This window comes from Pungitius pungitius, chromosome 14 (assembly GCF_949316345.1).
Source record: "Pungitius pungitius chromosome 14, fPunPun2.1, whole genome shotgun sequence".
NCBI lineage: Eukaryota > Metazoa > Chordata > Actinopteri > Perciformes > Gasterosteidae > Pungitius > Pungitius pungitius.
The window spans coordinates 12,888,723-12,901,822 of NC_084913.1; the positions used below are offsets into that span (position 1 = coordinate 12,888,723).

Consider the following 13,100-nt stretch of genomic DNA (forward strand, 5'->3'; position numbering starts at 1 on the left):
TGTTGTTTTTACTTACACTTGAGGGTTTACAGTGTCCTTTATGTGCCACAAGATTAGTTTTGTACAGATGGCTTTGAATTTTACAAGGAGTAATTGTATACATGTAGCAGCAACAAAAAAAATTATAAATAAAAGGAATCAGGAATAAAATTATATTGTTCTGTTTTTAAGTTATATAGAAACTTAGGTTAACTTCTGCCCCCCCCCCCTTCAGATTGCAATATTACTATGGTAATCATAAATTAGTATGTAAGTAAGTATTATACATTAACTGATTTAATTTGAATTTAATATAACCGGAAAATGTTCTTCTCTCAGCCTGGAATATATCATGCTCTAGAGGGAGAAGCGTATCTTAAGGATGCTGATGATGCAAGCAGGAAGTCCCCCCGGAGGACAGACCGTCCCATGTCAGAGACCTTTTGGTTTGGCCGATGCGGTTGTTGGAGGACCAGCTCAGGTCTACTGCCAAGGCTGGAGGCTACAAGGATGCAGCCTAGCGACTTTGAGACACAGCTTGTAAGTCAGCATTGGATGCTGTCCAAGGGAATTACTCACAATTCATTGCAATGTGACGTTTTTAAACAAATACACATGAAAGCAGACGATATTCACACATTCATTGATCAAAAAGTCATTGTCTCATTTAGCTATTAGCTATTTAGTAGGACTTGACAGTGTCAGTCGAGTCCTACTCTTGTTCACCTTCCAAAGGACACCTCAAATTTCAGACACAATTGCTTTTACTTTTCTTTTGGCTTTGTCAGTTGTCTGTTCGGTGAATTAGGTTGTAAACCTTTAAGTATAGAACAGAAATTATCTTTTAAACTAAACATTTTAGTTAAACATGTCCAATGAATTTTAAATGGGTTTAAACATTAAATAAAACATCTTATACTTTTATTTTTTTTCAAACTCAAAATAAAATATTTTAGCACAAATCATTTAATTCAAAATCAATGAATTGAATGCGACAATGTGTTTCTTAACCAATCTACACAGCAGTTAAACATAGCTTGAACATATTGAGCAGCATTTTAAACACCATGAAAGTAAACATCTCACCGACCACTGGCGTCTTTGGACTGAGCCGTTGAGTGAACTTGGAGCGTCTTCTCTCTGCTGTGTTTGTTGAATGAGAACCTCCAAATCTCCAGATGTCAGTGACAATGATTGGTCAGGTGACAAGCAGGCGGTTTGCTCATGCTGGTGCATTCTGGGAAGTGGAATTGTTTGAGACTAAGTCCTGAGATTCAGCTCAACAAAGACCTTTAACCCCATATTGTGACGAAAGAGCTTGCAGGTTTTTAAGAGGAGGAGTAACGTGTGACAAAGTCTCTCAGACTCTCACAATCCAACACTTACTTACTGACGTCAGTCAAGTCCCTGAGAGTTCAGGGTTCACAGTGGACATTGGGATTGCCCAGTGACTTATTTTAAAGGCCTAGGTTTTGATCTAATCAAGTGTATAACGAATAATTTTATGCATCTGGCTTATCTTAAATTAATCTTAGTCTTATTTAAGTTTGAAGCATTACGTCATATATATATACATCTTTATCTAATGTTAGTCATACATTTTTACAAGCAATTTGGCAATAAATCCTTTTCAATTTGAGATTCAACATCACATGCATAGAAGTACATCCTTTAAATCAGGATAAGGGTTCTCCACTTTGAGTAAAGTAAAGAATGGGAACAGGGAAACTAGTATTTATTATGTGCACAGGCAGAAAAGGGTACAATAATCTGAATCAAACAGCATTATCAGTCATTATTTGTTTGTTGCCCTTTATTTATAAGCATATCATTTCAAAATATTGTATCTTTGGCAACTAATCAGAAATCCCATCCCACTCTTTTCCAAAGATGTATTAATATTGAGACTCACTTTTTACCATTCCATTAGACTTCAACATGAAATCATACTTCATAAAACACCACCCTCCCGTCAAAGAGCTCCAGAGGATTTATACTGAAGAAAGAAGGCGCTCAAAGTTTAGTATAGTCTAATCAAGTATATAAATAGATTTTCGGAAACTCAATCATTAGCCTACGGAGGTTAACAGAGCAGTGAGTCGTGGGGGCTCAGCCAGCCCTGAAGTAAGAAGGGGAAAAGGAGACCAAGTCGATATTCAGCGTCACACTCCCATGCATTACGTAGGCTTATCAAGGTGATGCTATTCAAAGGACGGGATAATACACATACAAATACCGTAAACAAGTTACAGCATACTTGCAGAAAATATATTCCACTGGGCCTCTAATGTTTTCATTAGGGATAAATCAGTATTTCCTTAAAACGTCTGTTTTCAATGCACTATATCTCATTCACTATTGTTATGTTGTTAAATAGATAAATTGTTAAATAGATTGAATTGTAAGGGGGGGGGGAGAAGGATTAAATTGTGTGGACCTGGGTTAATCTGCCATTTGTTCTGCAATAAATGACGAAGGCGAGGGTCGCACTTTACCGACTATTGTGCCTCAAAAACACCATCAAGGTGTTTGAAAGGATTTCAAACGTGTGACGGCGCGTCTCCAGCACAGCTTGTGGTTTAGTGGCTGAGATTCAGATCATGTTTGGGGCTACGCTGTGTAGGATGATGTCTCCATTCACACGCAACAGGTTCACGTCCTCCAGCCCGTCGTCCCTGTGCTCGTACTCCAGCAGGTGGTTGCCATCTACTGCCACTTTAAACGAGTCCTCCTCCACAAGGATCTTCAGCTGCATGCGGGGAGGGGAATCAGAGGCTTATGCACAACAGTGTTGAGTCCCAACACAGGGATCAGTTCGATAACAAGTTAACCTGACTGACAGGAATGCAAAAACGGTGCTATGTAAAACCACTAATGGTTTTATCTTGGCTTACAGTACGATTACTGGAACATTTTACCTCAAAGCGGCGTCCGTGAACAAATGGGAATGCTGCCTCCCGCTCCTCTGGCCCCCAACAGCCACCCAGGTTGGAGTTTCTGACAACTGCTTGCTCATGAAATCGAGGATTTAAATGAAAGACAACATCTTGACCTCTGATGAAGTCAACTTGGAATCTGAAAGAAAAAGATCAGGGCTGCCAGCTCATCATTTGTCTTCTGTCCACCTAATACAAGAAACAGGTTTCTTGACATGCTCTGGAGGTTTAGAATGGATGCAGTTTGTTTATAAGGCAGCCAGTGATGTTCCTCTAACAGGAAGCATCACTGGCTGCAGAATGAGAGGACAGATGTACCTGTCTGCACCGGGAACCGGCTCCGCCTCTATCGTGATTACAAGTCGTGGCATAATTCCAGCATGAAGTGGGAGATCATACGGCAACATCTGTGAGAGATATGCACATCTTTTGAATTGTGACAGTACGTCTAGCACGCTCAGTCTTAAAATAAAGTTTAAAAAAAAGCATAATGAGAAATCAGGATTTACTGTGTTTATTAGGGGAAAATACACAAAACATTGTCTAGAATTGATTTGTTCACATTTCATCACCAATAATTGATTAAGAATACTAAATATCATAAACTTTGTGAACATATTCAAAACTTTGATCCTGGCCACATTCCAAATGAAACACCCCAATGAGTCATCCCCTTGACTCCTCCCATTTAGACGCTTTTATGCCGCTCACAATGACTAGTCAAGACAAGAACAGAAAAGTAACAACATTGACTTCTGAGAAAACTGACAGAAGACAAAAATTGACTTGAGTTATAAACATGTACAAAAGTGTCATTTCATCAGAGAATATAAATGTGTCTTCATTCATTTAACATGAGTTAAGGGTATGTCATTGTATGTCATTGTAAATCATATTGCACTTAATTCAATGAATACATCGCTCAGGCAGATTGAACACCTATTATAACTCTATACTGCGTCTTTCCACACGCTCAGTCGCTCGCTTGATTCTGGAACCGATGTCCTTGTCCGACTGAAAAGTTGAGTTCATGCTTTCAATTATATCTGGGCTGAAAGACAAGAATACATTTTTGATGACTACTTCTGAATAATTCTCAAGTCTGCTTTATGCTTTGCACCCCAGCAGAGCCCAACATACAGAAAGGAATCCAAATGCAGCGCTCACTCAAAATGTCCCATCATGCAGTAAATCCCAACGAGGTGGCAAACTAGCGGTCTTTTCCACTGTCAGCAGCAACAGGAAGACACCACACCCATCACATTGAATATTCTAGAAGAAACCCTGTGCAAGAGTAGAATTCAATATCCCCGTGAAGTTCGCCGGAGACCATCTAAAAAAGGGGCCTGCAGTAACGTCCAGAACCTAAACCCCAACGACTGCCACAACAATATAGACGCTCCACTGCCCCAGAGAGAGCAAAAACGCATCAGCAAAGAAATGCAGAAAGCAAGCAACGTGTTATTTGGAAACAGGGCTAGTACTCACCAGCATGCCTCCTGGAGCGGCAGGCCCACCGTAGGGACCCATAGGCCCTGCGCCAGGACCAAAGGGGCCAGGGGCGGCAGGAAAGCCTCCTGCAGGTGGTCCCCATGACCCAGTGGGCAATGGGGGAAAGCCGCCAGTAGGGAATGCAGGGAAAGAACCAGGGCCCGCTGGAGGCGGGAACGCACCCGGACCACCAGGTCCGTACATGCCATTTCCTCCTCCTGGCTGACTTCCTGGGTAAGGCACATTTGGATAAGGCCCAGGGGGAGCTCCCGGGCCAGAAGGAAATGGGCCAGGGCCTCCAGGTAGCTGGCCTGGAGCTCCTTCGGGGGGGTACTGCCCAGGGTACTGCCCGGGGTGCTGCTCGGGGAATTGGCCGGGAAACTGGCCGGGGTGCTGCCCAGGTTGCTGGCCGGGGAACTGCCCGGGGTGCTGCCCAGGGAACTGCCCGGGGTGCTGCCCAGGGAACTGCCCAGGTTGCTGCCCGGGGAATTGCCCAGGGAACTGCCCAGGTTGCTGGCCGGGGTGCTGCCCGGGGAACTGCCCAGGGGCTCCTGGGCTGGAAGGAAACTGCCCTGGAGCTCCTGGGGCAGGTGGGTATTGTGCAGATGGGTATTGTCCAGGTATCCCAGGACCAGGGGCAAAGCCACCAGGTGCTGAAGGAGGTCCCGGGTATTGCCCCGGTGCTCCAGGGCCAGAGGGATATGGGAACTGCCCTGGTGCCCCCGGGCCAGATGATCCACCAGCAAAGTTACCCGGGGCGGAGGGCTGGGTGGGAGCTCCTGGGGCTGCACCGGGCCATCCTGGATTTGCAGAAGGTGGATGGTTACTGGCAGGAGCAGTTGGGTTAGGGTTTCCCATTTTCTTTGCCTTGCTCACAGAGTCGTCTCCTAAGGCATCTGACAGCTAGAGTAGAAAAGGAAGGGATAGTGAGTGTCTGAACACAATTGAAGCTCTGCTTTAACCACAAGAACGTTTCGATCCTTTGTACTTACCGAGAAATCTGCCATGATCTAAACAAATAAACAAAAAAAAAAGAGTAAAACACAACTTCATTAGTTTATGAGGTAAAGTTAGTCAGATTATTGCAAGCTGTCAAACACCGAGGGCATGACACAGAGAGGCTCTGAGTAATAGCACAGTCAGTGTTTCCATCCACGACTGGTGAACAACAAAATGCATTCGAGTCTAAAAATCTTGAATAACATTACCCGACAAGTTGTACCGATGCTACGCTGACCTTATAGAGCCTAATATAGTAGTTAGCTGATGTTACATAGTTGGCTACCGAACTAGCGAACAGTAGCTAACTGTTAGCTGACGTTCAGATGGTTAACTTAGCTTGTTTGGTTATTTTAGTTACCCTATGACTGTGTGAAGAGAACAAGCAGTAAAACATTATATTTCATGCTACCTCAGCAGACGATAAACTCCTCTCAAAAGATAAGTGTGCTACAGCGATATTTTATCCGGCAGTTGATGCCAGTTAGCCAGCTAATTTAGCTGCCGAGGCATACAACTACAAGCTAACGTCGAATCCGCTCTGTCTTAACTACAACTCCGGACAAGGAAAGCAGGAAGCGCGCACACGCCCCTCAATGATGACGTAATCGAAAGTGTTCCGGGGCACACGCGCAATAACGTGTAAAACGGTGTGTTCACAGGTCTGTAAAAAGTAGATCAGACCGCAGCTCGAGTCCTCTCTAAGTGAATCACAATCCGGTTCTGAGGTCTTTACACTGGCTTTGCTTGAGCTCGTTTATTTATCATTTTTTTTATGTCTGTTTTCAATTTTTGAATCATTTTCTTAATTGTTTTTAAATTCCCATGTTTTGGTGGTTACATGTGTACACTTTGAATTGCCTTGTTGTTGAAAATGTGCTGTACAGATAAACTTCCCTTGCCCTTTATATCAGTGATATGTACCAATGTGCATGACATTAACATGGATGACTCTGTGACAGTGGACTTTAGCCTTTAGGAAACGTGCATGCCGTTGGAACAGGAGAGGCCTACTGCTGAAATAAATTAAGTAACATGCACTAGCCCCATGTTGTATATTATCAACTAACGTAACGGAATCAAAATAAAACAACATCCTATATTTCAATATGGAGTGAGTTTTTCGTTACTTTGCAGGGAAAAAATATTTTGTATAATGACATGCGAAATTATTTTTCCTATAGCAAACGGTGACTTTAATATGGCTGAATTATTAACAAAGTAATAAAATAATGAGGCTGTGGGACAGTAGTCAGGAGATATTTATGACATTTTTTAGGCCCTTGTTTGATTGGTCCAACCAGTCACAAGATGATGTGAAGTAAGCAAAAAAAAAAACATTGTTGGCGTCTCTTCCATCCAGTGCAGCAGCTGCAGCTTCAGGGGTCCTTTTCTCACGATGGTAAGTTACTGGTGCAACAGAGCTGTGCTTCTTTACTCTTCAGCTTTTTAACTGTATGCGCTTAACAAATGTGGAGTTCCGCACACCATGGAGGTAAAGTGAGGGCGCAGATGGATTGGCAGCAATAGCCCGCTAGCCTAGCACGGGATCCATCCTCTGTCCATTGTGTTAGTGTCAATTTATCCAAAATAGAAACTCTGCTTATCCGGTTATGGATTTCACAATTCAACAGTGTGGTGAAAATCCCATACCGTTAACATTGTTGCTTTATTTATTTGCTGTGAATCACAACGTCCAGTTCATTTATATTGTAATATTATGTCAGTTTAGAAATATATTGCACACAATTATAATGATAATAATAACGTGAAAGCAGCTATGATATTTCAGGTAATGTCTACCTCCAAATGTTATGAGATCATTCGTGCATAAATGTCCATCATTGCATTCTAATCATGCCTACTTTTTTTTTTAGAGAGAAAATAATAATTAAATAACGCTGTTTGTTGGAAGTAATTATCTTCAAAGATTTGGGGATTGCGAAAATAAGGCAACTAGAAAAATTGAATTCGCTTAAAATTTAGTTTTAAAAATACTCAACGCAAAATGATAGTTTAGAATTGTATTTGTTTATTTGTCACAACAAATTTTCTTGTGTAATGACGTTAAAAATGGACCAATTTTTAAAATGAGTCACTGATTGCTTTCCCCTGATGGATAAATAATTTTGAGTACTTTTTTTTAGACGTCCTGTGCTTTTATTTTGAAGACTATGCTGTGTACGTCCGGTACCAGTGCAGCTACGTCTGGTTAGCTTGTGGCCGCAGCAGTGACGTATTTATTCACTGTCTGGGGTTGGGGAGCTGCCTCAATTTTATTTAGCTCAATAGTTTATCGTGACGAACAATGATATTTTTTCGTGGCTCTTCTATGTTCAATGTCGAATAACTGCTTGTTATTGTCGTATATTCCATCGCATCCTTTTGCCCAGCTGTCTGGGTCCCCACCACAAACACTGCAGCCTCCTCTTAATCTGTGTAGATCTCTCTCTGAGCTCAATGCAAGCAGGACTCCCACCAGCCATCTGCTCAGGAAGGTGTAATTATAGAATCCAAAGACTCTTGAGGAGTTTTTGTCTTTGTGCTCGAGTTAGGTAATGCTCTGCGTGTGTGTGTGTGTGTGTGTGTGTGTCCCTTGAAGCTACAGGCTGTGACTCTGCAGCTGTCTGCCATACACATAAACCCTCTGCAAATATTCTCAAAAACATGCAGTTTCAATACAATTTATAATTTAAGATGATTCATTAATTATGAGCAATAACAGCAGGTGAAATACTCATTGGGTCCTTCACTTTTTGTACATAGGGCATTAACTTCTTGCTCCATTTCTAACAAGTCAATTTATTTTTTAACCAAGTTATTCATACAAAAATAAGATTTCTTCTGGGTTTCTTAGTTAAAGATACTGCCAGAAATTATGCTGTGTTCAGTTTATTTTTTTTAACTGGTCATGTGGTTTGACTTGAGGGAATCTGGACTTTTCTAACATGGATCACATCCTGGCCCATACGGGCCGTTATCAATAAAGGACGCATTGCATGTCCGTAAATGAAAGTTATTAATTACAACTACGACAGAGAAATAGCTAAGCCTTTTGGAAGCGTTTCGGTCAGTTATGTAAGCGTGGATTTGTGCGTTAGGAAGTGTGGGAATAACCAGGCAGCTGCAGGAGGGAGTCCATGAGGCTCAACATCACTGGGCCAGTTCATCACATCAATAGCATTAATACTATTAACATACACCGCGATGGATTCTGTTTGTAGATTAACACATTTGAATGATTATGAGGACAAAACCTACTTAATGAATTCCTCTTAAAACCAAACATTTGCTTAGTATGTGTACTGTGCTGCTGGTTTTTATTCTTGAGTTTGACACATTAGTCCTTGCTGGTTTTTTGTTTTTTAGAGTGAATCACTGGTGGTGTGTGACGTGGACGAGGAGCTGGTTATAAAGGTGGAGCAGTTCCGTTTGCGGAAGGAGACCGATAATGCAGCCATCGTTAGTGAGTATTTCAATTGGTTCTCCTCCCTGTTTCTTCATAACATGTTGCGATCCAACAGGAATAAATACTCATCTCAAAGTCAATGCTTATTATTTTTCAATGTCTGGTGATATATTTACGTTTTTTTGCAATACCTAAACTAAAAAAATGGTATCTGCAGAAAAGCCCTTGGCAGGATACAGAGTTACAGTAGAAGTGACAACACATTAGATTGGGGGGAGCGACAGTATTTATCAGGAGCAGCGAGGGAAGAGTTGCGTCTTGATACAGCAGCTGCTGAGAGAGTGTGGAGTTGCATTTCTTTTTGAGTATCAAGCTAAGCTTAAGCTCTTTCCTCTACTCTGTGATCAAAATGTCATTGCTGTTGATATTGGATTAACGGTATGCCTGCACGCACACACACCTTTTGAACAAGTACATTTGCAATAGAACTTATGAGCTGAAATATCATATGATATGTTTGTTTTAGTATGCTTACTCTTAAGTATTTAATTTTCTATAAAAATAAATTTTATAATGTGTTACCTTTGTTCCTAACCATACCGACTAAAGTCATTTAATGTTTGTTTTTTTTGCCCCTCAGTGAAGATCGACGAAAAAAAGCAGCTGGTTATTCTTGAAGAGGAACATGTGGTAAAATTGTTATTTTAATGTGTTGCTTGATTGAACCGACTTTATTCTTGTTTCCGCGCGTAATACAGAGCAAGTAATGTTTCACTTTAAAAATGTTCCTGCATCAATCAATTCTGTGATGATAAATCACATTAGAAGTTCTTACAGTCAAATGTGTCTTTTTTCAGGATATTTCTCTTGATGATCTGAGGGATATTGTGCCCGAGAGACAGCCCAGATATCCTTCTGTCTAAGGGAGTCCTTCCTATTTTAAAAGCATTTAAGACATTTTGCATATAACTTTGTTTTGTTCAAGATGGCTCGAGTATTTGAGATGGATTTCTACTTAACATAGAACACTTAGTTTAAAATATCTTCTAGTCCTTCTCACTAGAGCAGGCCGATGGTAAATCTGTTGAACGTCCTTATCACCAGGAACATTTATTGTCTACAGTTATAAGTACCACCACGATGATGGACGCATTTCCTACCCTCTGTGCTTCATCTTCTCCAGTCCAGTGGGTAAGAGCTCCTCCGGGGCCGCTGCTGCGCGTTGCAGCTCTTCTTTCATCACAGACATTCATGTTGATGTTGCGTATTTGGGTTCACCAGGATGCAGACCAGATCAGCAGATGATGTACGCAGGAAGCAAAAACAAACTGGTGCAGACTGTCGGAATGTCCAAGGTCAGTGAGCTAACAGCTGCTAAACACAGCTGTATGATTAGCTGCTGTTAGCATGCCAAAATGCTAACTAACATTATACCTGCTGATGTGTCAGTATTGACTTTACTTTTTTCATAGGTGTATTGTGGACTTTCAATAAAATACTAAGCTTTTTTCAATGTATTTATTTGTTAGTTATTAGTTTTAGTTGAAGTATTTCTGTGTTTTAGTCTACTGTGTATGTGCAGAGCTGCTAGCTGGTTACATCTAATGCCTCATCAACTGCTTCCATAATTACACTGAACTGCATCATAAGACCTTTCACTTTTTGTCTTTGCTCCTTTTGTATGTTTTTACAGGTATTTGAGATCAGAAACACAGAGGACCTCACGGAGGAATGGCTGAAAGAGAAACTTGGGATCTTTGGCTAAAGGGATGTCATCCGGCGGTCTGGGATGAGAGGAGAACCCAGATTGCACTTCTCTCTTGAGGAGAACACACCACTGTTAATGTTTCCCTCCTCCATGTACCACACTGGTTTCTGTAGTGTTTTGAAAATACCTTCTGTTCTCAGTTTTTGGCCCCTTAGAGTTCATGGCATTCATTACAATTCAGTGTGGAACGAACTAGAAGTCACCCATCTGGCAGCCGAAAACTTGAACCACTATTTGACGCGGGTCTGCTTCAGCCGCCCATTAAGGCAGTCAATGTGCCAGTGATGCGTTTGTACTGAATTAACACTCCAATAGCTCTTAAAGAGGACATACATTGATCGTTCTCAGCTTCACTTCCTCAACATGTTGTTTTGGGAGAATTTAAAAGCATTGTATCTATCATTTCTGCTACCATCAGTAGTTTACAAGGTTAGTGTCTTTTGTAACTCTGAACCACTTTAGTTTCATCTTTTCATGTTGTGGGAGTCTTACTTTTTTTCTTGTAGCGTGTCGGTTAATTTAAGAATATAATTTACTTTATAGCAGTAATATCCTTTTTTTGGTGAAAAATAAGAGACAACCATAGTTAGACCACAACCACAGAGAACAACATAGAGTTCAGCTTCAGTCTGTCTTTCCTTCAGTATAAATTTGTTAATTAGAATTTGGGGGAAAGCTGTAATCACTCCAGTCCACAAAGGACAATAACACTAAAACCAATTCTGAAGACTTATACTTGATGTGGTGTACCTTCTCATGAGCACAATAACAAGCTGGCAGAAGCCCTGGAGTGGTGCTTGACACCCTACAGGCTTGACAGTCTTGAACACACAACACATGAGGAGGGGGTGGGGGCACTTGAACCTACTGGGCTACATTGTTTAAGTGGGTCACTGTGTCTTTAGGGAGATTGTTAGCTGATATTGTGCATCACAGCCATTGCTGTTATTGGTGTTTATGAATGTTGTGCTTCACCCTGACATCTTCCATGAGGAACAGGGTTAGACCAGTCCACCTTTTGAAGGATGATATCGATATTTGCGTATTGAATGTGCTCGCTGCTCGTATCTAATCTCTGTTTATACAATTCGCACAGACTGAGGTTAACAATACCCAATTTCCCTTCATAAGCTTTTGTGGTATCTATCGTGTGTACTTGAATATATGTCCAAAATAAACAGCTCTTAAATATTTTCCACTAATGATCCTCAGTAAAAGACTTTAAGACAATCCAGTGCACTAAAAGGTTAAACCAGTTGCTCTTAAACAGGGCAACTGCTGCAAAAAATAAAATCGGCTAAGAACAAATTGTATATTTGGTTCACTAGGCAGATTTTGTGAGAGAGATCAATCAGCCCTGTAAATTGGTCTGACTAATAAAGAATAGAAGGAACGTTTGCCCCTTAATGTCAGCTGTGATTGTAAAAATAAAGGATGACGGTGTGTGGTGGCTAGTTTAAATGTGGAAAGCTTCTGTAAAAGAAATGTGTTATTTCAGGGTATATCTGAATAGTTTTTCTGATGCTTTCCTATTACATGTATTTTTAATATTTTCGTTGGATTTGACTGAATCTATTTCCACACAAAAATCTTTAAAAAGGGACAACCTTTTTAACACCCGGTCTCAACTGTGCTCTATCTGATGTAATAATAACCATACTTTTCATTATTATCAACCTGTGCCACTGCTGTTTTTTATAGAAATGGGTTTAAATGAAGTGTTATGTATCAAATCAAATACGTACCAATCAAAATCAATGCCCTCATTAAAAGGTCTACTTAAGTTAAGCATTGTAATGGTTATGTCCCATGGAGTCCAGTTTCCCTCCTGGTGAATTGGTTGTATATTTGGCTTCTATAAGTATTTTACTTCAAACTTGCAAATGTGTCGTTCGGCTCTTGATGTCCTCTATAATCAAATGCTTACTATTTTATTGTCTTTCCTTTTTAATGAAAACACATCTGATATGTGAATTCTTACCAGCTGCCTCATGGTTTCAGTGAATCTTGAGATATCTTCCCATACTTTATAAAGTGTCTATTGTCTGATTGTTGAAATAAAATGACAGCGATGTTTACCCCTCTGGTTTCCAACTGACGCTCATGATATGCATGTGTGTGTTTATATGCATTGATCAAATGTTGCCAAAGCAACATTTTTCAGAATAAATTAATGATAATGCATGCACATCAATGTGCAAATTGTGGATATTTTGGAATAAGAGCGAGAAAATCCAATATGCGGTTAGCATTCTGCAGCAGTGGTAGTGGTTTATGAAGTCACGGGTTCAATAATATAACTGTAAATGAGCAGGACTGTAAATGTGGAGATACAAAGAGGACTAAATTAAAGAATATCTAAATAAATTAAATTAAATAGTTGCACTGGATTATGGCCATTGTTTACAATTTTCCAAATTGAATGCAGAGAAAAATAAATATATAACAAATTGATACAAAACCACCGTTCAAGACTAAACAGAAATGTTCACTGCTGCCGTAATATAATATTAGTCCC

General features: G+C 40.5%; 2 protein-coding genes across 2 annotated transcripts; one reads left to right on the forward strand and one right to left on the reverse strand.

Annotated features, from left to right (window-relative positions):
• Positions 1-1,697: 1,697 nt before the first annotated feature.
• Positions 1,698-6,017, reverse strand: lgals3a (lectin, galactoside binding soluble 3a). The gene is made up of 6 exons (XM_037486214.2): positions 5,818-6,017; positions 5,399-5,416; positions 4,404-5,309; positions 3,234-3,322; positions 2,898-3,054; positions 1,698-2,728 (listed from the first exon to the last, which is right to left on the reverse strand). Exons 2-6 carry the CDS (start codon positions 5,411-5,413, stop codon positions 2,573-2,575), a joined length of 1,323 nt encoding a protein of 440 aa, XP_037342111.2. The 5' UTR covers positions 5,414-5,416; positions 5,818-6,017; the 3' UTR covers positions 1,698-2,572.
• A 676-nt stretch (positions 6,018-6,693) lies between these two features.
• gmfb (glia maturation factor, beta) lies at positions 6,694-12,660 on the forward strand. Its single transcript, XM_037486215.2, has 7 exons — positions 6,694-6,807; positions 8,775-8,871; positions 9,455-9,504; positions 9,672-9,721; positions 9,923-10,005; positions 10,096-10,169; positions 10,508-12,660. Exons 1-7 carry the CDS (start codon positions 6,805-6,807, stop codon positions 10,577-10,579), a joined length of 429 nt encoding a protein of 142 aa, XP_037342112.2. The 5' UTR covers positions 6,694-6,804; the 3' UTR covers positions 10,580-12,660.
• The last annotated feature ends 440 nt before the right edge of the window (positions 12,661-13,100 follow it).